The sequence below is a fragment of the Ammospiza caudacuta genome, chromosome 19 (assembly GCF_027887145.1).
Source record: "Ammospiza caudacuta isolate bAmmCau1 chromosome 19, bAmmCau1.pri, whole genome shotgun sequence".
NCBI lineage: Eukaryota > Metazoa > Chordata > Aves > Passeriformes > Passerellidae > Ammospiza > Ammospiza caudacuta.
The window spans coordinates 5,110,957-5,137,868 of NC_080611.1; the positions used below are offsets into that span (position 1 = coordinate 5,110,957).

The following is a 26,912-nucleotide window of genomic DNA, read 5'->3' on the forward strand; positions in this document are numbered from 1 at the left end:
CTTCTGCGCCAGCACAGCACTGCAGGGTGTCCACACAGCACTGGAGATGTCTCCATCCAAGAACAGAGCTGCTCTGGACATATCCACGCTCTTCCTGGCTTCCTGGGGTGTACAGCTCCAGGAAAATCACGGAGCCACCTCGGGATGGTTCCAGCTCTGGGATGCTGAGGACTTCTCAGGAGTTTAGTTGTTAATGCAGCCCCGAGATTTGTGAAAAGTCTGTTTCAGCCCATGTGTCCGAAGAACAAGCCGGAGTTCTTCAGTTTTCATTCTTAAAGTTGTTTATTGTATCTTATCTATAAAATTTTTCTCCCTGCCCAGCCGAGGTCTGCTCAGCAGGGCAGCCACAGGCACTCTGACCACCCTCAGGGCAGTGTTGTCTTTTTATACTACAAACTATGTACAACATATTTACAATTACTTTCCAATGCCTATCACCTGTGTTAGACAGTGAACTTCTATTCCAAACTAATCCAAAAGTGCCAACATCACAGCAGAAAATGGAGAACAAGAAGAAGAAGAAGAAGGACTGGACACGCCCAGATCCCTCCATCTTGTCCCCAAAACCTCCATTCTAAAAATCCCAAAATCTACCTTTTCACCCTGTGATAATTTTATTGTTACATTATTTAAATTTCTGTGACTTTCAGGTCCTCATACAAAGCTGGTAATTTGCTCCACGGGTCATAATCAAACCCACAGGTGTTCTGGGCTATTTTTCAGGGTCTCTGAGCCCCCTGGCAGGGGCCCAGCAACTCTGGATACCCAGAGGGATATTCTGGGTTCCAAGAGGGGCTCCTCAGCAGAACAACCCTTCAGAGGGGTCACAACACCCACACACCAACAGCAGGTTTAGTGTGACGGTGTTCACAGGGGTCTTAGACTGAGAGAAGAAACAAAGATTTGACTCCATGTTCCAGAAAGCTTAATTTATTATTTTATGATATATATTACATTAAAACTATACTAAAAAAAATAGGGGAAAAAAAGTTTCATCAAAAAGCTAGCTAAGCTAAGAATAGGAAAAAAAAAGAATGATAATAAAAGCAGCTGTCTCCAAATCTCTGTGCGAGCCAGCTGACTGTGATTGGCCATTAATTACAAACAACCACATGAGACCAATCACAGATGCACCTGTTGCACTCCACAACAGCAGATAATTATTGTTTACATTTTGTTCCTGAGACTCTCAGCTTCTCAGGAAGAAAAACCCTAAAAAAAAATATTTTTCATAAAAAGATGTCTGCGACAGTTTAGAGCACAGGCTGGCAGGGCTGACTCCCCCCAGGGCAGGACCTGCACCCCTGTGCACTGCACACACCCAGCCCCACCTGCTCCAGCCCATCCTGTGTCACCCAGGAGCACATGGAGGACAGCAAGGGTGTCACTGCCCTGCCCAGGTACCAGTGCACACTGATGGGACAGGGTTCTCCACTCTTTGTCCATTGTGCAGGTCCATCTCAACACTCCCAGACCTCTCAGGGTGTGCAATCCCTCTCGTTGTACCCATGGCATGGTTCCATCCAGAGAGTGGGCAGGGAATCACCTTCACTGACAGCTGCAGCTCACCCAGACAGGCTCTAAAACCTCCAGAGATAAAAAAGAGTGACTGCAGAAGACCTGGAGCTGTTAACAGGAGGAAATCCCACCCATGGGTTGATCCTCCATGGCTCCTCCAATGGTGCAGAGCTGCAATGCTGACACAGGACATCTCTGGAGGCACAGCCTGCACATGGAGGGGTCACTGCAGACAGCTGGGACACAGGGGGCTGCAAGGGAGGGACATCTGGGTGCAGATTAGCAAAGGAAGAAGAATCTCTATGGCTCTGAGTCCAGCAAACCACACAATTACAGCTTCTCTTCCATTAGCTTGAAATCCACTTGCAACATTAACCTCAAAAGGAATACAGTTTGAAAAAAAAAATAAGGGGAAAAAATTCATGTTCATTTCCAATGCTAATCAGAAACATGCACTGAAGAATAAAAGACACTTTTCCAGATTCTGTGTAACAGAAACTCTTTACAAAGGAGCTGAGCACAGCTAGAAAAATAAAAGAAAAAACCTTCAACCCTAATGCAGGGTTTCATTCTGGATCAAATATCTCTGGCAGCAAAGTGAGATTTCACCAGGATGGAGAGATGCTGGTGGGGTGGGGATGCTGGAGAGATGGAGGGAGGGATGGAGGAGAGATGGAGCGAGGGATGCTGGAGGGATGGAGGGAGGGATGGAGCGAGGGATGCTGGAGGGATGGAGGAGAGATGGAGGGAGGGATGCTACTAGGATGGAGGGGAGGATTATGGAGGGAGGAATGCTGGAGGGATGGAGGGATGGATGCTGTGGCCAAAGGGGATTGATTACAGACTCAGAACTGCTCCACTACCTTCTCCAACACAGCCTAGATGCACCAACAAGCTGTGTCCAGGTCCAAGGCTGAGCACACACAGCCTAAAACACCACCCATGGGAGCTGGAGCCACACAACCCTGCTCACCAGCACACAGAGCCATGAGTTCACACTCAAAAAGAACCCAGCCTGCGTCAAAATCACCCTCAAGGAAACCACCCTCAAATGGAAACCACAGGAAAACTGGCATTAGCAAGATGCATCTATTCCTACCACAACACTTTAATAGGTGCCAAAAGAATTCTAACACTAAAAAAATGTTCCAAAAGCTTGCGCTGATGATAAGAGGCAGCAAGAACTCAGGCCTCAGTTTTTGCAGGGTTAGAAAGGCTCCCCAGGGCCAGCAGTGCTCTGGCCACAGCAAGGAGCTGTCAGGTGGAAGAACCAGGTGACAGGGGACACAGCACTTGAACCTTGGCTCAAATGTAGGCTCTGATTCAAATTGCTAACTCAAATTAAACTGCAGTAATTCTCAAGAAATCAATTTTTGCATCCATAAAGCTTAAGGCCAGAAAATTGCCTTGGCTGACCCACAAACCCCAGAGCACACACTTCTGTCTGGTCAGAGTGGATTCAAGCTCGTGCTTGAAGTAAGTCTTGGCTTTTTGGAGAAATCCAATTTCAGTGTCAAGACTTAAACATTGGAGTGATTTCAAGTGCTTTGGCAAGTTGTTCAAGAGCTAAAATGGCCTTCAAACAATACAGAGACTCCCCCTTCTCCCCATGAGTTTATTCTGAGGTGAGTAAGCTCAGTCCTCAGATATTCACTTCATAGAAATAACAAGATCATTTCACCACCCCTCCTGATCATCTGTTCTTTACTGACCACAAATTCCTCACAGCTGATACTCATTCAGAGATAGGCTGGACAATCATGAAAGCACTAAAAAAAAATTAGCACAAGCAGTTTTTCATAGAAAATAAAGTGTGTTAGTCATCATCTGTGATCCTTCTGGTTGGAGAGTTCCAGTAATCCGGGCAGTGGTGAAGGTGCCACATCACCACAGCAGATGACTTGTGCAGATGAATATTCACACCACCAATGTCCACACAAATTGGAAGGAGACTGCAAAAATGGGTCTTTTATATGTGCTGTCAGCTCTGCTGGCTCAGGGGATGCTTTTACTCAGCAGCAGGAGGAAAGGGAAAATGGTTTGTGTGGGAATAGGAACGGCTCTGCTGAAGCTCTGCTGGTTGGGGATGGAGCTGGTAACCACCATCAAGTCTAAAATCCCTCCAAGTTCACTGCCTGGACCTCACTGCTGATGCTAACCAAGTTCACTGCTGATGCTGACCAGATTTCCAGAGAGATCTTGTCTCTCTGAACTTTCTCTGTCTTCACCACCCTCCTCACTTGCTCACAGTCCTTATCTGTCAAAATCCAAGAGAGAGAAGCAGGACCCAAGAACTGGAACTCAATTAACAGGTACCTCGTGGCATTTTCACTAAATGAGGGGGTTTTGAGCTTTTAAAGTCATGGCAAGAGCAGCTTGGACCTGGTCCCATTTGCAGAACCTGCAGCATCCCAGCAGAGGAGGGAAGGAGGGAAAGCATCTGAACCCATCCAAGCTGCAGCCTTGCTAAAGAAGGAAATAACTCTCACTTTAATCATCAAACTCTTACATTAACCAGCTGCCACAAGAGTTCCTGCGAGCTAGAAACGTGTTGGTTAATTAACATTAATAATACGAGTGTCCCCAGGAGCCTGAGTGGACAAGGGATGAGGCTCAGCACTCAGAGCACTATGGAAACAAGGGAAAAACAAATAATCAGTGCTCATCCTTCACCCTCCAAAACCCCCCAACATTCACAGCTTCCCTCACCTCACTCCCTCAGGTTCATCTGGCAGTGGCCATGGATGAGCTGGAGAAAACCACGGGCAGATTTGAAGGAGGGGAAAGGAATTTTAAAACTCCAGTGTGGTATTTCCATATGGATCAAATACTCCTGAGGCACCCCACTCCCCCAGGCCTGCAATGCTGCAAAGTCCTGCTGCAAACCCCCCAGCCCAGTGCCTGCCCCTCTGCTCTGCTCCTGCACCATGTGCAGTGCCAGCACACAAAGCAGCAACGTGGTACTTCAGGTTAAAAACAAAATAAAATCTAAAAGTCATCCTTAGATGACTTAAAAACAAGATAAAAACAAAATAAAATGTAAAAGTCATCCTTACTTAGAGTTTAAATCTTGCCATCTTCTTATAACCCAATCACATTTTTATTCTCAGCCCCAGTGAGTGCTCACAGCTTCCCTGCTCGTTTCACACACACAAAACTCCCAAAATTGTGTTTCAGAGGGTCCCCCTGGCAACAAACACCGCTGGATTTATCAAGGGAGCCCTGCAAGCCTGGGGCTGCCATCGGGATGGAATACAGACCCTTTCTGTTGGCCTGGCTCTGCAAGGCAAATGTTGATTTTTGCCAGAGAGGGGTGGGGACGTGCAAAGGAGACAAGGCCAGAACAAAGAGGCAGCAGCTCAGGGGCTGAAGGGCAGCAGGCCACAAAGGGCAGGGGTTAAGGGCTCTGCTGAGCCTGGGTGACCCACGGGGTCAGGACACCCAGAGCAGCCCCAGACACCTTGGAACACCCAGCCCCAGGGAGAGCTGCAGGAGAAGCAGGGCAGCCTTTGGGTGTGAGAGCAGGATCCGACTCAGCAGAGGGAAAAGCTCAGCCTGGGATTTTCCTCAGCTGCAAGTCCCAATTTCACTCCAAAGTGTCCTTTTCCTTCCTGCCTCACGGGAGCTGCTCCACTGCAGCCAGGTGACACCTGGGTGAATGTGGGAACTCAGCACATCCCTCTGGGTGTCCAGAGTTGCCGAGGATCCCGTCGGGGTATGCTGCCCGGAACACCTGGTGGCTTGATTTTGATCCTTGCAGCGAGTTGCCAGCTTTATATGGGGATGTGAAAGTCACACAGGTTTGAATAGTGTAATAATAAGATATTCACGGGGTGAAAATGTAGATTTTAGGATTTTTGGTGTGGGGGTTATGGGGACAAGACGGAGGAATCAGGGCATGTCTAGTCCTTCTTCTTTCTTCTTGTTGTTCTCCATTTTCTGCAGTGATGTTGGCACTTTGGGATTGGTTTAGAGTAGAAGTGCACTGTCTAACACAGGTGATAGGCATTGGGAATTAAGTGTAAATATGTTACACGTAGTTTGTAGTATAAAAAGACAACACAGAGTGCCTGTGGCTGCCCTGCTGAGCAGATCTCGGCTGGGCAGAAAGAAAATTTTATAGATAAGAATTAATAAACAACCTCAAGGGCAAAAAGTGAAGAGTCCAGACTCGTTCTTCAGTTGTGCGGGCTGAAGCAGAGACATCCTGCACATCTCAGGGCAGCAATTAACAACCAAAACCCAAGAAGTGAAGGAACCAGCACCAGGAAAAGGAGCAGCCAAGGGCCCATGGTCACCAAATCCCTTCCTAGCCAGAAACTCAGATGAAAATTCAGGGTCAAGATCCACAAACAGCCTGGCCACTCCACTGAGAACAGGCTATCTCGGAGGAGTACCAAATCAAGCAGACAATGGCCACTTTTCCCTCCACACAGATAAATACATTCTAAATATGCTCCAGGCTGCAAACACTGCCAGAGCCCTCCCACCTGAGCAGCCCCAGTGCAGCAGCAGCCTGAGCACCACACAGCTCACACGGTGATGCCCCTGGGCTGCTCTGATGCTGCACAGAATTGCCTGAAAGTCAGAAAGCCCAAACTCCCAACTGAGGTTCAGCAGCTCCCTGCACAAAAAAACTGAGCTCAGAATGGCAGTTTTTCCTTTGGCACATCATAAATGTACGTTTATCTTTGTCCCCAAGCCCAGTCACATCTTGATTCTCTGCTCCTATGATCAGATGCTGAGGTGGCAGGACCAGCTCAGCCATGGGGCAAAGCCAGCTGCAAGCAGAGGAGTCAGAACTGCTCAGCCACCATCAGGACTCCACCATGACTCTCTGCACGTAATTTTCCTCCTCCACATACTCTCCCCTGCCCGTAAAATGAGGTGTCAAACACTTCCCCTGGTCAGAGGACCTGCAGGGATATGTTATTTAATGTTTTTACGTTTTAGCTGTTCTTTAAAGAATGACTCAGACACTATCTATAGATTCCTGAGATAATGTCCGCTGTCCTTAAACTGGAGAGAAGGGAAATTACAATTTGAGACTACAGTCTACCCTGGCCTCATACAATTAAGGGTTTTCTCCTATTAATTCTACCTCAGAAGTAGCCAAGGCAACCCAGCTTCATAAACTAATAACATTCCTTGGTGTTTTTCCTTGTATCTTGCAATTATATTTAATAATGGCCCAGCAGGGAAGTTGGAAGAGAACTTCAGCCAAACTTGGGACATATTTGAGTGCCTAATGCTGCAGATCAGCTTTCACTGGAGTTTGCAAAAGTGCCTTTACACACTGCAGTACAATTCCATCTGGATCTTACAGGATGACCCTCAAGCCACTCGTGTAGCTGATTTTGGGACCATGGTTGGTTTTTCTGACTTGGAGATGGAAGAGAGAGCTCTCCCTGTGAGGGGCCAGTCAACTCCAAGATTAAATTTCTTGTGTGCTCCCCTTCTGCCCCCCAGACTGTCTCTATAAATTCCAAGGCATTTAATGAATGAAAGGTTCTCAGAAGTCCCTATGGCCCAGAATCCATCAGAGATCCCCAGCACAGAAGCAGTAATTTCATTTAAAAACAAGATGTGGAATCAATATGTAAGTGCCAATATGCTGTTGGTTTGTTCTTTAAAATCTTTAAGGGACAAGGGGCAGGCACTGATCTTTTATCACTGGTGACCAATGAGATGACTCAAGAAAACAGCAAAAACTGTGCCAGGGGAGGGATAGGTTGGGTATTTGAAAAAGATTTTTCATCCAGAGGGTGGTGGGGCACAACCAGGCTCCCCAGGGCATGGTCATGGCCTCAACCCAGCCGGAGCTCAAGAAGAGTTTGGACAATGCTCTCAGGCACAAGGGGGGATTTTGGGGCTGTCCTGTGCAGGGCCAGGAGTTCGACTTGATGAACGTTGTATGTCCCACCTCAGAATATTTTTTGATTCTAGGAATAAAATAATTCTAGATCCAGCACCTCCCTTTCTGCCAAGCCGTGCTCTAGAGCAGAGCAGCAGGAAAATTAGCAATGGGTTCATTTAAATAAAGCCCAGATATAAAAATCACTTTTTGATGCTACTCCATGATGACACACACCTCTCTCCAGGTACCAAGAGGTCCCAAAGCAACTCCTTCTCCTCGTGGGCTTCTCCAGCTATGGAAGGGCAAAGCACCTGGCACCACCAACCAGCCCAGCCTGGCAAAAGGCAGTGTGAAATCACTCCTGGCACAGGTGAAAATCATCCCAAGTCATGGAGCAGTGCCTGCAGCCTCTGAGGAAGGCTTTCTGGAGAGAAAGAGGGCTCACACAGGAGGCACAAAGCCCATTCTGTGGGTCTGGTGAAAGGCAGCATTGTCCGTGGGACGTGGCGCGCTCGGTGTAACGGAGCTGGCAGTGGAGCCCTGGGCCCCATCCAGAACCCCCCCCAGTCACTCACCCCAACAATCCAGATGTTCAGTCTCCACTATGCAAATCCTGGCCACAAAAAAGGCACTGGCTGCCACTCCTGAGTGACCCAAACCCCGGTGCACTGACCCTGGCACTGCTGAGCCCCCGCGCTGCGCCAAGCAGGGATTCCAGAGGGTGTGATGTCCTGTGAAACCTGACCTAGAGCAGAGGCTGGACAGAGTTAAAGAATAAAGCCGGGACTTATTTAAAGGATCTCCTCAATGGGCAGCACAAGAGCCCAGCCAGGGCTGCACCCAAGATGAACCAAAATGGTCCCAAAATGCACAAGCGTTCCTGGGGTCTCTCACTGTGATCAGTTCTGCTCCATTTGCATCTTGCAGTTCATTGTCCCATTCCAGCTTTAGCCCATCCAGTCCCATCCTTGTTTTTCTCTCTCCAGCCCACGGTGTTTGTGCTCTTGGGCTGAGATTTGGATCATTTGTCCTTGGTGCCCAGCTGGAGCAGGAATTGTTTTGTCTCCCCGCCCTGTGCACAGAGCTCACCATCCCCTCATATGAGGCTCAGACCCACACACTGAAGCAGCACAGAATGTGAAAATTATAAAAGCTAAAACCTGAGGCATCAGGTGGAGCTCCTGAACAGGCACCTTGTGCCATAAGGAGTGAACCACACAATGCCCTGGGGCATGCACAGCCTGCTGCCAGCCACACCTGGGAGCTCCTTCCCTGTCTGGAGGCTCAGGTCACTTCTGGTGGCCCCAACACCATGGTGGGAGTTCATTACAGGAGCTGACCTTTCCCAAACAGCATCTCCTGCAGCCTGAGCACTCCAGCACCTCCTGTCCAGAGGGGATCCATGGCACTGCCACATCCCTCCAGCCCAAACCACCTTTTGTACCCCTGGCAGGAGCATCACCCAGGCAGGGACCTCCCTCCCCTCCCCAGCTGCAGCACTCACATGGGGCCAAGGCAGGATGCTGTGGGGGGTGTTAGAATTCCAGCCTTATCTCCACAGGCTGAGATCATGAGCAGAAAATGTTTCTCTGTTGCCTCGTCCAGCTTCCTGTTGGCAGCCCTCTTCCTCTCAACTGAAGCACCTCTCTGTGAGCAGTCTCAGAGCCAGAGAAGAGCATTTGCCATGTCTGAGACATCACATATGTGACAGTGCCTGTCCTTAGCATGGCCCAGCTGCTCCTCAACCAGCTGTGCCCTGAGCAGGCCAGGGCAGCAGCCCCAGCTGCAGGGGATGCTGCTGCCACACCAAGGGACCACCACAGGTTTGATCCTTCCTTCAGCCTCCTGCTTTAGTGCCTGAAGGAAGGATGGGATCATAACCTGAGATTTAGTGCCTGAAGGAAGGATGGGATCACAACCTGAGATCTCCAGAGGGTTTGGCTCCTCTGTCCAGCAGGACCTGGAAGTCACAGGCACCAGGAGCTGGGCTCCGCAGCACTGAGTCACCTCCAGCCCCAGGTGGAGGGGGAAGATGTGGAATCTTTGGTTCTATTTTTGCCATTGTCAGGATTAAATGCACAAGATAGAATTTCTTGTTTGGACTCAGATGTTTGTTAGCTCTTATCTCTGTCACGGTCTCACAAACCATGAGTTCTACAGCACTTCTCTCTAACAAACTAAAAATGAACCCCACTCTCTCTACAAGGCCTTTTAAGGATAAACTGTCCAATTAAGAAATGACACCTCAATTATTTTTACTTTTAACCCAATAACCAAGCACCCATGGCCCACAATGGGGACTTTTTTATCCAAATACACAAAACCACCCAAACCCATGGAGAAGGAGAAGGAGAAGGAGAAGGAGAAGGAGAAGGAGAAGGAGAAGGAGAAGGAGAAGGAGAAGGAGAAGGAGAAGGAGAAGGAGAAGGAGAAGGAGAAGGAGAAGGAGAAGGACCAGCCTCTGCCCTAAAACCTCCATCTTGCTTTATGTATATTTCAATATATTCTAAACCCTTAAACTCTAAGTTTTCCACCCTGTGATATCACACATTTCTATTCAAAGTCCACACCCACAATCCCAGTTCTGTCATTCCATTTTGGAAGCTTCTCCACAGCCTCAGGTCAATGCAGTGTTCTCTTGGGGGTCAGTGCCTGGCAGCACAGAAAGTCTGAAATTCCCAGTGACCAGGGTTCCAGCAGGAAGAATAGGGTGAATCATCTGCTGGAGAGAGGCTGCAGGGACCAGCTCTGATTCAGAGATGCACTGAGATGGCTCAACTCAGGCAAAATCAAATTCCACCTTGTTTTTTTCCTGGCCTCAGTCCTCAGTAATAGAGGAAATTATCTCCCTCAGCTCTGAGATCAATGTCTGAATGAGCTGCCAGAATAGGAAGCACTTGGGTTATCTGCACCACCTGGCAGGGAACAGGGCCCAGGGCACCTGATGGCGCCCCAGGCTGACCACACAAACCAATTGAGAGAAAATGTTCCTCTGTTTCCCAGGCAAAAGCCACATTTATCCACTTCTATTTATCCATTTATATTTCTATATATATAAATATTTATCTATTTGTCCATTTATATTTATTTGATGGCCTGGAGGAACCCAGAGCCCCTCTGTAGGCTCTGCCCAGGTTTACAGGCACAGAGAATGTCACTGCCACACAAACCCATGCTCCATGAGAAGGTGGCATCTACATCCCTCTCCAGGGGCCACTGTCACCCTTCAGTCCCTAAATTCCCTGTGTCTAAACAAAGCACTGACCTCCAGGCCTCCTGGGCATCTGTCACCATCAGTTTATTCCATGAGAAAGTGAAATTAAAAATCCCCTGCAGCTGAAGCAGTGCTTAATCTTGCGGAGATTATGATGACATGATTTGAAAGGCAGAGGAGGCTGTAAAGCCCCCAAAGCAGAGGTCTCTGCTTGGTTTATAGTCTTATTTTGTACATAATCTATAGGTAACAGGGCTTGGATGCTTCCAAGGTGTTCTTAGGGGCTGTGTCAAGGCAGCTTTTAATCCAAAGTTTCCGGATTAAATCCGGCTGTGTTTTGACCTAAGGATCCACCATCCATTTCCCACCAGAAATGGGAAGGGAGGTCAGTAAAGATGATGACAATCCCAAGTGAGGATGAAATGTTGGAGATTATTAGAATTCAAATTAATGCAAATACTCTGGAAAAAGGCAACAACCAAACAAAGAGAGGAGGCTGAGGGGAGACCTCACTGTGGTCATTAACATCCTCATGAGGGGCATCACAGGGGCAGGTACTGATGCCTCAGGTTTTAGTCTTGATATTTTTCAGGTTCTGTGCTGCTTTAGTGTGTGGGTCTGGGTTCACATGAGGGGATGGTGAGCTCTGTGCACAGAGCAGAGAGACAAAACAATTCCTGCTCCAGCTGGGCACCAAGGACAAATGATCCAAATCTCAGCCCAAGAGCACAAACACCGTGGGCTGGAGAGAGAAAAACAAGGATGGGACTGGATGGGCTAAAGCTGGAATGGGACAATGAACTGCAAGATGCAAATGGAGCAGAACTGATCACAGTGAGAGAGCCCGTGCCCGCTCCTGCATTTTGGGACCATTTTGGTTCATCTTGGGTGCAGCCCTGGCTGGGCTCTTGTGCTGCCCAAGGTGGATCCATTGACGAGATCCTTTTCATAAATCCCTGCTTTATTCTTTAATTCTGTCTAGCCTCTGTTCTAGGTCAGCCTGCACAAGGCATCAGTACAGATCTCTTCACTTGTGACAAGTGGCAGCACTCAAGGAAATGGCTGTAGCTGAGTCAGGGCAGGTTTATGTTGGATATGAGGAACAGTTTTTCACTCAGAGGGTGGCTGAGCACTGAACAGGCTCCTCAGGGAGAGCATAGCACCTTGTTCACAGCACTGAGGCTCTCTGAGCTCAAGGAGCATTTGGACAATGCTCTCACATGGTGGGATTCTTGGAGTGTCCTGTGCAGGGCCAGCAGTTGGACTCACTGATTTTGATGGGTTGTTTCCAACTCAGCATGTTCTATGATTCTGTGAAAAACTCAAACAGGACATAGTGGGACCAGGCAAGGACCAGCACAAAGGTCTGATTTCCACACCAGACTCAAGCCAGTGGTTGTGGGAGGTTGCTATTAGAGATCCTCATCCCACATGGGCAGAACTGCCAGGCTGTGCCATCATCAGCTGGAGGAAGAGCTGAGGGTGACAGGAACTCCAGGCAGGTGCCTGTAAACATGGGAAGGACCTGACAGCAGGGTGAGGGGTGGGAGGCAGGCTGTCAGAGTGCTGTAAATGAGACCAGGAGATGCTTTCCATCAGGGCTGGTCCCTTTGCCAACCCTGCTGCTGTGCCCTGTCCCCAGGGGGACACAAAGGCTCCAGGTGCCAGCAGAGGAGCCCCAGCCCAAGGGTTTTTTGTCACATTGTTGTTGGAAATAACCCATCAGGATCATCAAATCCAACTCCTGGCCCTGCACAGGACACCCCAAGAATCCCACCATGTCCCTGAGAGCATTGTCCAAATGCTCCTTGAGCTCAGAGAGCCTCAGTGCTGTGACCTCCTCCCTGAGGAGCCTGTTCAGTGCTCAGCCACCCTCTGGGTGAAAAACTGTTCCTCACATCCAAATAAACCTGCCCTCATGTAGGAGTGACGGGGGTAGGACAGTCGGGACAGATGGAGACAAGAGATCTCTGCAGCCAGGGCTGGAACTTGGGGTTTATTGCAAAGGGCCTGGGCGCAGGGCCCTGCTGGGAGCTGCCAAACACAGCTCAGAGCAGGCCCAAAGAGGAAGAGAGGGTGAGAGAGGGTGAGAGGGTGAGAGAGTGAAAGGGTGAGAGAGCAAAACATAAGAGAGTAAAAGGGGTAAGAGATCAAGGTTCCCATTATAATACAATAAATCTTCTTCTGTGTTGAATATTCTGATTCTCACTAACCAATCTAGTACAATACACAAATCCTATAGCATTTACATACAGCCTATAAGAATCATTACATTACCATACTGTGTTACATTTCAAACCCTACAAACTCCTCTTTGGGCCCCTTCTGCCAAGCTGTAGGGTCTGCTCTGAGCCTTGGGCCTGTCTGCAAGCAGAGGGTGTTGTTCCATCAAAAGGGGATCACCTTCAGCTGGCCACACCATTGTTTTCCAGTTGTTCAGTAACTGAGGTATCTCAAAGCTTGCTTTCATTTCAATCTCACTTATAGTTTCCATATTCTTAAAATCTTTTGCCAGGCAATCATATATATAAGGCTTCCCTGTTTCATCTTCCCCAACACCCTCCCTCAGCTCCAATGATTTCCTGGAGTGCTGCCACTTGTCCCCAGAGTGCAGAGAGCTGCACCTGCCCCTGTGATGCCCCTGATGAGGATGTCAATGAACACATCCTGCCCCAGCAGGGCTGCAGCTCCTGCAGGCTGTGTGCACAAGGCAGGGCTCTGCTGTGGATCCCTGAGCCCTCTGCAAGGGGACAAGGTGCCACCTGCCACCTGTGTGTGTGTTTGCTCAGAGAGAAGCACAAACAAACCCACCCTGGCACCCCCTGCTCGCCCAGGAATCCAAACAAGGGCAGCTCCAGGTGGGAAGCAGGAGAGGGTGAGCAGCCCTGGGGAGAGCAGGGCCTGTTTGGGCACCCCCAGGCAGCACAGAGAGGGAGTGAGGAGGGAGGAGAAAAGCCACAGCTCCAGCTGGACACCTGGGGACAGCTCTGCCAGCACAGACCTGGCCAGCTGAGAGCTCCCACCAGCCAGGCTGGGTGAGGTGGGTGACACTTGCCATTCTTCAGCCTTTCCTGAAGGAAAAACAGAACCTCCAGCCTCCTTAACTCCCTGCAATAACCTCCTGCCACCTCCCTAGGCTGTCCTGTGCAAGTCCTTTATCCTTTCCCACCCACTGACCCAGGCTCCTGTGCACACCTGAACTGTGGGAAGCATTTCTGAGCCCTGTGTGCTTGCCAGGAGCAGCCTGTGCATCACCTGGAGGGGCTCTGGACACAGAAACCCTGCCACAGGGCTAGGAATGAGGACACTGCTTATTTTAAGCCAGGATTAAGGTGAGGGTTTGCTCCTGGCTCAGCAGGAGTTGTGTGCCCTGTACCAACCTTCCAGATCTTTCTCCTGCGTTACAACTCCTGCCAAAACCATCCACCAAGGAAGAGGTGCAGCCTCTAAAAGGGTTTAATGCAAACCCTGCAGTAATCAGCACCCAGCACATTGCCATGGGCGCCTTTTCTGCCTCATCTCCATTCCCACATTTGTATTCAGGGCCCAAAAGAGATGAAAGGCTCAGTAAGATCTGAACATTAATTCACACACATCATGAAACATCTTTTTACTATTCCCTCTCCATCACAGCTCAAGCACAGGGCTCTAAAAACAAAACCAAACACACAAAACACAGCCACAGACACCTCCTCCCCTCCACATGCACTTTAAAAGAGATGTATTTAAATCATGGTGATGATTTCCTGGACAGTGGCTGCTCCATGAAGGACCATGCACAGCAGAGGAAGATCTGAAACCTCCCCAGATGGATCAAGCTCATCCTTGCCCAGATTAACTCATTGCTCGCAGCGCTAACTGCAGGAATCAGCTGTCAGAGAATCTCCCATCACTGCTGGGAGGTTTATCTGACAAAAAACCAGCAGGGGAAATAACTCAGAGCCTCTTGCAGCAGCTGCCAAGCAGGATGAGGAGACCACCCAAGCCACAGCACCAAGAGCCTTCCCCAGCCCTCAGATGTGGGGCTCCACAACTGGGGCATCTCACTTGTCAAACAGCAATTTGGGAAAGTGTTCACAGATGCAGATGGAGCCGAATGGAAATGAATGTCAGAGGGTAATTAGCTGCAGTAATGGCAGTCCTTCAGTGGATAACAGCTCTGAGAGTCACAGCTTACCTGCTAACAAAAATAAATCAATAAATTTAAAAAAACAAGCAAAAAACCCTGTGGTGTGGTGGTTCTGAGAGAGTTTGGGCACAAGTCAAACTCACATTTCTCAGCACTATCCCCAGTTTTATAAAACATGCTCTGAAACACGTGAAGGCAGAACACCAGAGGGGAAAAAGCCCTGCATGAGGCACAGTGGGCTGCAAGCACACATCAGAAAGGTCTGGATTTAAGGATTTCTAACATCTGACCTCAGCTAAGGACACTGCAGCACATGTGACTTCTATCACCAGAGCACTGAAAATCAGTGAGCTTGAAAACCTTCCCCAAAGCAAAGAGGACGAGGAGAATTAGGCTTGGACTGGTGACATCATCAACTGCAATGCTTCAAATTAAATTCCATGCTGGCAAAAAATGTTCCATCCTCCTTCCTACTGATTAAAATGTACCTAGATTTTGCTGTTTAAGTTTGAAAGTTAATTGAAAGTTGTCTTGGGAGAATGATGGAAGTTGAAAATGCAGACAGCAAAGGGTGACTTTTGCTCAAAGACCTTTCCAGGGCCCCCATCTCAACCTGGCCAGGCTGAGGGCTCCCACCAGCCAGGGTGGGTGACACTTGCAGCACATGTGACTTTTATCACTGGAAGAATGAAAATCAGGGAGCTTGAAAACCTTCCCCAAAGCAAAGAGGATGAGGAGAATTAGGCTTGGACTGGTGACATCATCAAATTAAATTTCATGCTGGCAAAAAATTATGTTCCGTCCTTGTTCCTACTGATTAAAATATTCCTAGATTTTGCTTTTAGGTTTAAAGGTTAATTGAAAGTCGTCTTGGGAGAATGATGGAAGTGAAAATGCAGAGAGCAAAGGGTGACTTGGTGACCTTTGCTGAAAGACCTTTCCAGGGTGCTGGTGGCCCCCATCTCAACCTGGCCAGGCTGAGGGCTCCCACCAGCCAGGGTGGGTGACACTTGCAGCACATGTGACTTCTATCACCAGAGCACTGAAAATCAGTGAGCTTGAAAACCTTTCCCAAAGCAAAAAGGACGAGGAGAATTAGGTTTGGGCTGGTGACATCATAAACTGCAATGCTTCAAATTAAATTCCATGCTTTCAGAGAACTATGTTCCATTCTTGTTCCTACTGATTAAAAGGTACCTAGATTTTGCTTTTTAAGTTTGAAAGTCAACTGAAAGTCAAAGCAAAGAGGGTGAGGAGAATTAGGCTTGGACTGGTGACATCATCAACTGCAATGCTTCAAATTCAATTCCATGCTGGCAAAGAATGTTCTATCCTCGTTCTATCCTCGTTCCTACTGATTTTGCTTTTTAAATTTGAAAGTCATCTTGGGAGAATGATGGAAGTGAAAATGCAGAGAGCAAAGGGTGACTTGGTGACCTTTGCTGAAAGACCTTTCCAGGGTGCTGGTGGCCCCCATCTCAACCTGGCTGGGCTGGGGGCTCCCACCAGCCAGGGTGTGTGACTTTTGCTCTTTTTCAGCCTTTTCTGGAGGTAAAACAGAGCCTCCAGAGCCTGCACCAACCCCCTGCCCTGTCCCTGGGCTGTCCTGTGTGAGCTCCCTGTCCTGGCTTGTCCTGCTCCAAGGCCTGTTCTCCTCTCTGTACGTGCCCAGGCACTCACAGCCCAGCCCTGAGTCACCCCACAGGGCTCAGGGATCTCATCCTGTTCCTTTGTTTACTGTCCCCGTCACACAAAGCTGCAGGCAATCCCCATTCCCCGGGATAACATCAGGGCTGGAGCAAACGTGCCCCGGGGGCTGCTCCCGGAGTGTTCCCAGATTCGCTGGCAGGGCCACCAGGGACGTGACTCTGGACGGGCTGAGGGAACAGGCAGTGTCAGGGACCCTCTGTCCCCAGCAGCTGCTCTGGGCTCAGCCCCATGAGGCCAAGCCTGTCCCAAAGGGAGGCAGTTTGTCCCTCAGCACACCCAGAATAGCAGCACTCCCACTCCAGGAAATTATGGATTTTCTGGAGCATTACTGTGACCTTTTTTAATTTCCATTCTGCCTTTAGCTGTCTCCTCCCCTACACTCCTTCTCTAAACAAATCTTGAAGCTGTACAAAGTGTTTCCTGTAAATAATACTCTTCTGGCATGGACAAAGGGAAGGGAAAAAAACCCTTTTGCTGCTAGTTCCAACTTGCAATCATCCCTCCAGTTTAACATCCATCTGTTTGACGAGGGAGCAATGAAGGCAGCACAGTGTTTGAGGGAAATGGAGGGGACAGTGACATGCTCTGGCCGTCAGATTTGAAGCTGAAATGAGAAGTTCAGGCCATGGGAATGAGTGATATTGTGCTTCAGAGTGTGCAGTGCAGTGATCAATGCTGAAACTCAGGCAAGACCTTCCCAAGTGTTGGAACTCAGTGCATCCCTCTGGGTGTCCAGGGTTGCTGGGACCCCACCAGGGGGCTCAGAGACCCTGGCACACAGCCCAGAGCACCTGGGGATTTGATTTTGACCCTTGGAGCAAGTTGCCAGCTTTGTATGAGCACCTGAAAGTCACAGAAGTTTGAATAGTGTAATAATAAAATTATCCTAGGGTGAAAACGTAGATTTTAGGATTTTGGTATGGGGGATATGAGGACGAGATGGAGGAACTTGGGCGTGTCCAGCCTTTCTTCTTCTTCTTGGTCTCCATTTTCTGCAGTGATGTTGGCACTTTGGGATTGGTTTAGAGTAGAAGTGCACTGTCTAACACAGGTGATAGGCATTGGAAATTAAGTGTAAATATGTTATACATAGTTTGTAGTATAAAAGGACAACACAGAGTGCCTGTGGCTGCCCTGCTGAGCAGATCTCAGCTGGGCAGAAAGAAAATTTTATAGATAAGAATTAATAAACAACCTCAAGGGCAAAAAGTGAAGAGTCCAGACTCGTTCTTCAGTTGCATGGGTGAAAGCAGAGACATCCTGCACATCTCGGGGCAGCAATTAACAACCAAAACCCAAGACCCCATGGCTCCCTTTCCTGCCCAGCACAGTCACTGCTCTCACAAGTGTCACAGCACTGGACAAAACCTTTCTTTTCCTAGGCTCTGGTGCCACCCCCCATGGATGAGAGGCTCACCTGTGTCACAGACATCTTTTATGAAAAATCTTTTCTTTAGGATTTTTCCTCCTGAGAAGCTGAGAGGCCTCAGGAACAAAATGTAAACAATGGTTATCTGCTGCTGTGGAATGCAACAGGTGCATCTGGGATTGGTCTCATGTTAGTTTGTTTGTAATTAATGACCAATCACAGTCAGCTGGTTTGGACTCTCCGTCTGAGACAGAAGCTTTGTTATCATTCTTTGCTATTCTATTCTTAGCCAGCCTTCTGATGAAACCTTTTCTTCTATTCTTTTAGTATAGTTTTAATATAATATATATCATAAAATAATAAATCAAGTCTTCTAAAATTTAGAGTCAGATCCTCGTCTGTTCCCTCATCCTAACACCCCTGCGAACACGGTCACAGACCTGAGCAGTGACAGCAGGAAGCAGCTTCCCAGGCTGTCCCCTCTGGAACACAGACCTTGAAGGGTTTCTTGGGCTGTCCTTGTCCCCAGGCAGCCGCTGTGGGAACAGGCTGAGTCACCAGGGCTGTGCTGCCCCTCCCAGTGCTGTGGTCCCACAGGGAGCCAGGGCTGCACAGGCTCAGCTGCTCTTCCTGAGGATGCCAGGGGAGCTCCCTGGTGTGGCCGTGGCATCCCAAGGGACAGGTGTCCCCTGCAGGTCACCTCTGCCTGCTTTTTGTGAGCTCCCTGGCCTCACACATGGGTTAAAACCTCACAAATCACTGCCATACAAAGCCCTCTTCTCTTCCACTGACATTTCTTGGATTTGGATCACAGCTTGTGCAGCAAACCAACCCCAAGACATCCCTGGTCCAAGAGGTGCAGGCAAAGCACCCCACTGGCTGTTAGAGCTGCTTTTTGGGATGTTCCTGCAGCATGTCCCCTGTCCCTGGGCCACCACTGTCACAGACATCTTTTCATGAAAAATCCTTTCCTTAGGATTTTTCTTCCTGAGAAGCTGAGAGTCTCAGGAACAAAATGTAAACAATGGTTATCTGCTGCTGTGGAATGCAACAGGTGCATCTGGGATTAGCTCATGTTGGATGTTTCTAATTAATGGCCAATCACAGCCCAGCTGGCTTGGGCTCTCTGTCTGAGCCACAAGCCTTTGTTATCATTCCTTCCTATTCTATTCTTAGCCAGCCTTCTGATGAAATCCTTTCTTCTATTCTTTTAGTATAGTTTTAATATAATACATATCATAAAATAATAAATCAGCCTTCTGAAACACGGAGTCAGATCCTCATCTCTCCCCTCATCCTCAGACCCCTGTGAACATGGTCACACACCACTTCTCCCTGCTCAGCCCAGGTGGTCACAGAACAGGATGGGTGTTTTGGGGAGCAGAAATCACCCCACTGGGCCCCACAGGAGCTTTCATTGTGTTCTGTGAATGTCTGCATGTTGTGGTTTGTTATTTGTCTTTCTCCCCAGGCTGGATTTCCTTGTTTCTCCAAACTGTTTTTTAACAGATGTTGGGATGCTTTTCCTACCTGGAGCAAAGCTCTACCCCTGCCCACACATGCCACCAATCCCAGAAACAGCAGAACACCCAACCAAACCCATCACAGCCCTGATCTGGCCACCCCAGCACAGCACAATGCTGCCACAGGAGAGTTTTTCATTAACGAGGCTCCATCAATCATCACAAGCCATCAGAAACATGTGATGGCACATTGCATTTACATCTCTGGCAATATATTCTGTCAGCACAGGAATAAAATAAAACAATTGTGCCTTTTGATTGGACTTCTCACGGTCCCACCTCGGGTTTTGCAGCAAGGAAGGGCTGAGGAAAGTCTGCCAGGACTGATGCCAAGTGCCATCAACAGCTCCTGATATCTGCTAAGCCACAAAACCCCTCTGTGAAGCCCTGCAGAACACTCTGTCCAGAGATCAAGGTGCTTTCATCCAGCAGAGGCTACAACAATCTGTAACACTCAGGAAAATTACAGGCTTCACTACCACAGGAGAGGACAGGAGGATTAGAAATCTAATTCTCTGAAGAATACAACTTTTTCTTTTTAAAAGCAATCAGAAGAATGGTTCATTGTTAAGGTATTAACTGCACAGTGCAGACCTGAGCCTCTTAGTGTTGGTTTGGGAGCTCTCAGGACTTTTGCTGCTCACAGTGACCCCAGGATGTGTTAAAAGGTCTCTTTTCCCAGCCTGGGGGTTGAAGAAGGAGTCAGAACTCTTCTATTCTTGTTCTCAAGGTTGTTTATTGTTCCTAATCTATAAAATTCTTTCTCCTGACTTGCTGAGGTCCATTCAGCAAGACAGTCAGAGGCACTGTGCCTGCCCCTGGGGCAGTGTTATATATGTACACATGTATATAACACTGTATGTTATATATGTACACATAGTTTTTATACTAATTCTACATGTACAATATTTGCAATAACTTCCCAGTACCTGTCACCTATGTTAGACAGTGAGCTTCTACTCTAAACCAATCCAAAAGTGCCACCATCACAGCAGAAGATGGAGGCCAAGAAGAAGAAGGAGAAAGGCTGGACACACCCAGATTCCTCCATCTTGCCCCCCGTGAGCCCCCATTCTAAAAACTCTAAAAAATCTATTTTTCACTTTGTGATAAATTCACTATCATTCCACTTAATCTTTTGTGGCTTGTAATTCTTCATATAAGGTTGGTAATTGTTTTTTCCAAGGGCTAAACCAAAGGCACAGGGGTCTTGGGCTCTGTGCAAAGGTCTCTGAGCCCACTGGGCAGGGGCTCAAGTTTTCTAGGGCAGCCAGAGGAATTTCTTGGCTTTTGACAGGGAGCAGCACTGCCCTGTTCTTATAGGAATATGAGGGGAAACTCAGGGATGTGGGGTGGGAAGGATTTTTCCTGCTTTTCCCTGGATGCCCCAGCACTCTCGACAAAGGTAGCTGCTCTCTCTCTGAGCACCTTTAAATGTTGTTACAGCTCAAACAACAATCCCAGGGCACCAGCCAGAACATCAGAATCACTGTCCTGCCTGTGTGCAGCAATGGGGAAGTGGCAGAGCAGGGAACAGTACACTGAGATGGATCAAGGGGTTAAAAACAATAAATAAATTAAGGTAGTTGGGGGTCAAAACCCATCAGAGAAATGTGTGATTGTTGTGAATGTCAGCTCCTCACTGGTTCAAAAATGTGAGAGATGAGTATGGACAAGTTGGAGATGTGGTTGTCAAAAAAAGAGCAAGGATTTGCCACGCAGGAACAGCATTTTGTTTGTAGTGGGGCTGAAAGCAAGGATGGGGAGCTGTGGATGTTGGTACCAAGCAGCTTTCACGTGGGTCTGAATGATGCAGATCATTCCTGGCAGCTGACCCAGCCAACCTGCAGAGCTTTTTCAGCATCCTGAAAATAATGCCAAGCCCTTTGTCTGTGCAGGAGCCTCCTGCTGTTCTGGGATTATCAAAAAACCAAGTTCATTTTGCAGTCCTGGGGATTTTCCTTCCTGCTGTTTCAAGGTAACAGCACCACAAACCCACACTAGGAACACCCCACAGGTGGGGAATCACTCCACCCTGGCATTGCCATGGGCTCCAAAACTCTCCTCACCCTTTTTTCTCCTTTCACATCCCCTTCACTCTCACTCAATGCAAGTTTTGGGGAGGAAGAGCTGGCTGAGAGTTTGAGCTGAACAACAATGGCTTTTTAATTTTTTTTAATGTATTTCAAAACAAATTATTTTGAATTTCTGTTCCAGATGACAATCTAAAATTAAATCAATGTTTTTGTTGGATACAAGCAGTATTTTTGCCTTGCTATAGCAGCTTGGCCAGCCAACTAGAGGGAAAAAAAGTACAAAAAATCAGGTCTAACAAGTTTTTTCATTTTTCCCCAGCTCAGACACAGACAGTGCCAGCTCAGTGACGGGAGAGGGGTCGGGTTCAGCAGCAAACAATGGGCTCTGCAGACACCAGGTCACCCCTGCCCCACCCAGCAGCTTTTATGGCAGGGTGTTAAAAGCCTTGGAGGGAGCCACACCAGGTCTCTCTCTCTCTGTATCAGCCTGAAAAAGACCCAATTTCAGATTTCTCAGCCCATTTCAGACCAGCTACAGCCAGATATGGACCGAGGCCCCCCCAGCACACAGAGCTTGGCCAGTGACAGCCCTTGAGGATTATTTTGGGTCTGTGCAGGGCTGTTTTGATGAACTCCCTCACTGTGCAGGATGAGGACTTGCTGTGACACTTGTCCCTGTGCTGCCACAGCTGCACCTGTGATATTTGCAGGGGTCCCCAGGACAGAGGAGGAATTGAGAATCTGACTCTGTTCTTAGAAGACTAATTGATTATTATATTATAATTATTATATATTATATTATATTATATTATATTATATTATATTATATTATATTATATTATATTATATTATATTATATTATATTATATTATATTATATTATATCATGCTACACCAAACTAAAGAATAAAGATACAGACAGAAGGCTTAACAAGAATGATCATGAAAACTCATGACTGCTTCCAGAGTCCCGACACAGCTGGCTGTGATTGGTCATTAAGTAAAAACAATTCACATGAAACCAATCAAACAAGCACCTGTTGGATAAACCACCTCCAACCACATTCCAAATCAGCAAACACAGGAGAAGCAATCAGAGAATCATTGTTTTCAATCTTCTCTGAGGCTTCTCAGCTTCCTAGGAGAAGAAATGCCAGCAAAGGGATTTTTCAGAAAATCTGACAGAGACAAGCTCCTGTGCTTCCCTTCCCTCTCCGGATGTCCTGGAGCACAAACCTTTGGTGGCGCACAAACCAAACCACAACTTTACCTGCCCACAGGTGCAGGTGGCACCTCCAGGGACAGGATGGGGCTGGGCAGGAGGGGACCCTGCACGCTCCAAACCAACCATCAGAGGACAGAGCTGATCCCCAGAGCTTCTGAGATGGGATCACAGGGTGGTTTGGGGTGAAATGGACCTTACAGATGATCTCATTGCAGTCCCTGCCATGGGACGCCTTCCCCAAGACCTGGCTGCTCAGAGCCCCATCCAGCCTGGCTGGAGCATTTCCAGGGATGAGACAGCCACAAATTCTCTAGACAGCAGCAGCAAATCCAATTTGATTTATATTCTATTTCCCATGTTTTATAGGGAATCATTTTACAAGTCACAATATGGGAAAATCCTCCTTCAGTGATGAAATCACAGCTCCTGCTGTTCTTCCTGTAATTTTTGCTATAGCTTTAGCTCATATATGAAGAGTTATTTCTCCCTAAGTGCCTAAACAATAAATTAGGAGTCTGCAGCTCAGGTGAGGGTGGGTGACACGTAACCACTGTGAATAATTCTGGTGGTGCTGTAATTCTGGTGATCCTTATTTTAGTGAGTGCCAGCATCTCACATAAACCTGAAACCGAAACCATCCTTGGCCAAAACCACTCACACCATCCTTGAGAATACCTAAAACTCATGTCATTTATCACAAATCCTGCCTATTGCTTCTTTGGCCTATGCAATTGGGCTTGAGTAATGGAAAGTGAGAATCAAAAAATCCTTAAAAAGTACAATTCCAGGGCAAGTTTGCCTTCAGCAACTGAAATAACAGACATCCCCAAGGCACACATGTAAGGGCTGGCTTCAGTAGAAGTTATTGCAGTGTGAAATCCCTGTTTCATGCTCTCCCCTCCTCCTGCTGCTGCTGCCAGAAGCTCCAGGAACAAAAGCAGTGCCAGGATGAGCCACACGTGCCATGGCCATGGCACAAAGGTCTCACTGAGCCTCTCTGCTCCCAAGAGCTGGGGCACACCAAAGTAAACTCTTCATACATGGTGTGTGCTCAGAAGTCACAGCAGATGGGCTGGGATTGCCCTTGAAGTGCTTTAGGGAAGGTAAATCTTGCCTGGGGCAGGGCACAGCCCAACAGGAGAGCACTGCCCATGGAGGAGGATGGAGCTGGAGGCTCAAACAAGGTTCAGGGGGACGCAGACCACAAAGGAGATCCAAAGTATGCCAGAGAGGGACAAATCAGGCCAGACATAACAAATACCTAGCCTCAAAAGGTGTTCAGATGTTCATTTTTTTTCCTTTGCCATCATTTTCAGGAGTTTCTCAACCAGACACTGCATTTCCAGCCTGCCAGCATCAGCTTTTGCAGCTGAGAAGTGACTTTGTCACATCCCCAGCTCCCCTGACAGACAGCAGAGAGCCCAGAGGCCCTGCAGCACCCTGCACATCCATGTCTTGGAGAAACAATCTGAATTCCCAGGGAAATTCCCCAAAACAAGTGACCATGGGTGTGACGGTGTTCAGAGGGGTCTCAGGCTGAGGGAAGAGATGAGGATGTGACTCCATGTTTCAGAAGGCTTGATTTATTATTTTATGATATATATTACATTAAAACTATACTAAAAGAATAGAAGAAAAGGTTTCATCAGAAGGCCAGCTAAGAATAGAATAATATAGCAAAGAATGATAACAAAGGCAGCTGTCTCAGACTCTCTGTCCAAGCCAGCTGAATGTGATTGACCATTAATTAGAAACAACCACATGAGACCAATCACAGATGCACCTGTTGCATTCCACAGCAGCAGATAATCATTATTTACATTTTGTTCTTGAGGCCTCTCAGCTTCTCAGGAGGAAAAAATGCTAAGGAAAGGATTTTCATGAATCAATTGGGGCATTAGGAGGATGCTGGCATGATGACACCACATCCCCACAGTGGCCAGGGTGAAACCAGGGCAGAACTTGGCTTGCAGAGCATAACCACAGGCTGGTGCCTGGAGCAGGGCAGAAATCAGCTGCAGAGCAAAGTCCAGCAGCTGGAGGAGCTGCCAGAGCCACCTGAGCTTTGTGGGGTGAGCAGGACACCTCTCACAGGAGACTTGTCCACTCCGAGGTGCACCAGGCTTCTCCTGGGACAGGATTTCATGGGGAATTCAGAGGAACAACACCAGGCAGGACTGCACACCCTGTGTGAGCGGGGAGGAAGGAGCAGAGGGCACAATGCCCTCACCACATAGGGCAAAGCCAGGAGGGGGAGAAGGGAGAATAGACAATAGAAGGGAGAAAGAATAGAGAAGAGTCCCCCAGCATGAGGGCATCCCAAAAATTGGACAATTGATGGTACTTCCAGCCTGTTTGGAAATGCCCAGTGTCACACACAGCCCTGTTCCCATGTCACTGCCACTCAGTGCTGGATGTCACCCGAGCTGGCACAGGTGCCTTCCGATAACAAAGTCCGTGTCCCCAGTGCCAGGCTCTGCCTTTGCTTTGCTTTTTAAGCCTTTTCCACTGGTTTATACACAGTGAAACAGCCAGGACAGATGGTGCACCTCATACCTGAGAAGGATTTAATCTTTTCCTTTTCCCAGTACAGACACAAAGAGAGAGGTGAGACCACAATGGCCTCACCCCACAGGGCAAGCCTGGCAAAGCTGGCAAAGGGGGAGAAGGGAGAATAGAGACTCCCAGCATGAGGGGATCCCATAAATTGGACAATTGACAGGCTCTTCCAGCCCATTTGCAAACGCCCTGGGCAGGCAGTGTAACACACAATTCCTGCTCCCAGGGCAGGCAGTGTCACACACAGCCCTGTTCCCATGTCACTGCCACTCAGCGCTGGATGTCACCCGTGCTGGCACAGTGCCTTCTGATAACAAAGTCCGTGTCCCCAGTGCCGGGCTCTGCCTGGAACAAGCCGCCCCGCTCCCTTTGCTTTGCTTTTTGAGCCTTTTCCGCTGGTTTATACACAGTAGAACAGCCAGGACAGTTGATGCATCTCATACCTGAGGGGAGTTTAACCTTTTCCTTTTCCCAGTACAGACACAAAGAGAGAGGTGAGACCACAATGGCCTCACCCCACAGGGCAAGCCTGGCAAAGCTGGCAAAGGGGGAGAAGGGAGAATAGAGACTCCCAGCATGAGGGGATCCCATAAATTGGACAATTGATGGGTACTTCCAGCCGGTTTGGAAACTCCCAGGGCAGGCAGTGTCACACACAATGCAATTCCTGTTCCCATGTCACTGCCGCCCGGTGCTGGATGTCACCCGAGCTGGCACAGGTGCCTTCCGATAACAAAGTCCGTGTCGCCAGTGCCGGGCTCTGCCTTTGCTTTGCTTTTTAAGCCTTTTCCACTGGTTTATACACAGTGAAACAGCCAGGACGGATGGTGCACCTCGTACCTGGGGTTTTTTTAACCTTTTCCTTTCCCCAGTGCAGACACAAAGGGAGAGGCGAGAGCAGGGGGAGGCTCACCTGAATACGAGGATTTCTTCATGCCGTCGCTCCGGGCTGGGACATGGGAGCAGGGCCGGGTGCGGTGCGCGCTCCCGGGGGTGCCGCGATCCTTCGGCAGCGGCGGGGACGCGCACGGAGCCCCCGCATCCGAGCGTGGCCGCGGCCGAGGGGCTTTGCCAGCCTCACGCACACCTCTGGCAGCCTCTGGCACACCGCTGAGGGCTGTTCCAAGTGTGCAGGGGAAGAGCGGGGCTCAGCCTCCCCCGCGGCCGCACCTTTACCCCCGCGGCACGCAAAGCATCCCCGGGGCTCGGCCCTGCCAGCTCCCCGCCCTGCGAATCCCGGCTCTCCCGGCCGCAGCAGCAAAGGCACCAGATGGAATTTCACGCCCCCAGCCCGGCGCACCCCATGGATTTGATTCAGCCCTTGGCTGCTGGAGCAGCTCAGGTCAGCGCTGCTCTGCCGGCTCTAGTTCAAAGTGCATCAGTGACCCGTGAAAACGCCTCTTTCCTCTCCAAACCCGCTCGTCCGGGGCTCTTTCAAGGCTGCGAACCGAGCAAAAGGTTTGTGCAGGCTCGCACCTCACTTGTCGCTGCTGGCAGAGAGCTACGGACCCCAAAAACAGCCCCCAGCCATCGCCCCAGGTGTGGGGAAAAAAGATTTCACTGTCCTCGTGTGTCAGGATTTTACTGTTCCTCATGTGTTAGGATTTTACTCTCCTCTTGTGTCAGGATTTTACTGTTCCTCATGTGTTAGGATTTTACTCTCCTCTTGTGTCAGGATTTTACTGTTCCTGGTGTGTCAGGATTTCACTGTTCTCGTGTATCAGGATTTTTCTGTTCCTCGTGTGTCAGGATTTTACTGTTCCTCGTGTGTCA

At 48.7% G+C, this 26,912-nt stretch overlaps 1 protein-coding gene across 2 annotated transcripts in view; it reads right to left on the reverse strand.

Annotated features, from left to right (window-relative positions):
* SEPTIN9 (septin 9) overlaps window positions 1–26,255 on the reverse strand; it is a 156,074-nt gene extending 129,819 nt beyond the window's left edge. Inside the window, exon 1 of one of the 2 annotated variants that reach the window (XM_058817493.1) lies at window positions 26,053–26,255. In XM_058817493.1, coding sequence (XP_058673476.1) covers window positions 26,053–26,074 — 22 coding nt within the window. In that variant the 5' untranslated portion in view covers window positions 26,075–26,255. The remainder of the gene's footprint in view (window positions 1–26,052) is intronic. The other variant, XM_058817496.1, reaches the window with a different exon arrangement.
* Between the last annotated feature and the right edge of the window lie 657 nt (window positions 26,256–26,912).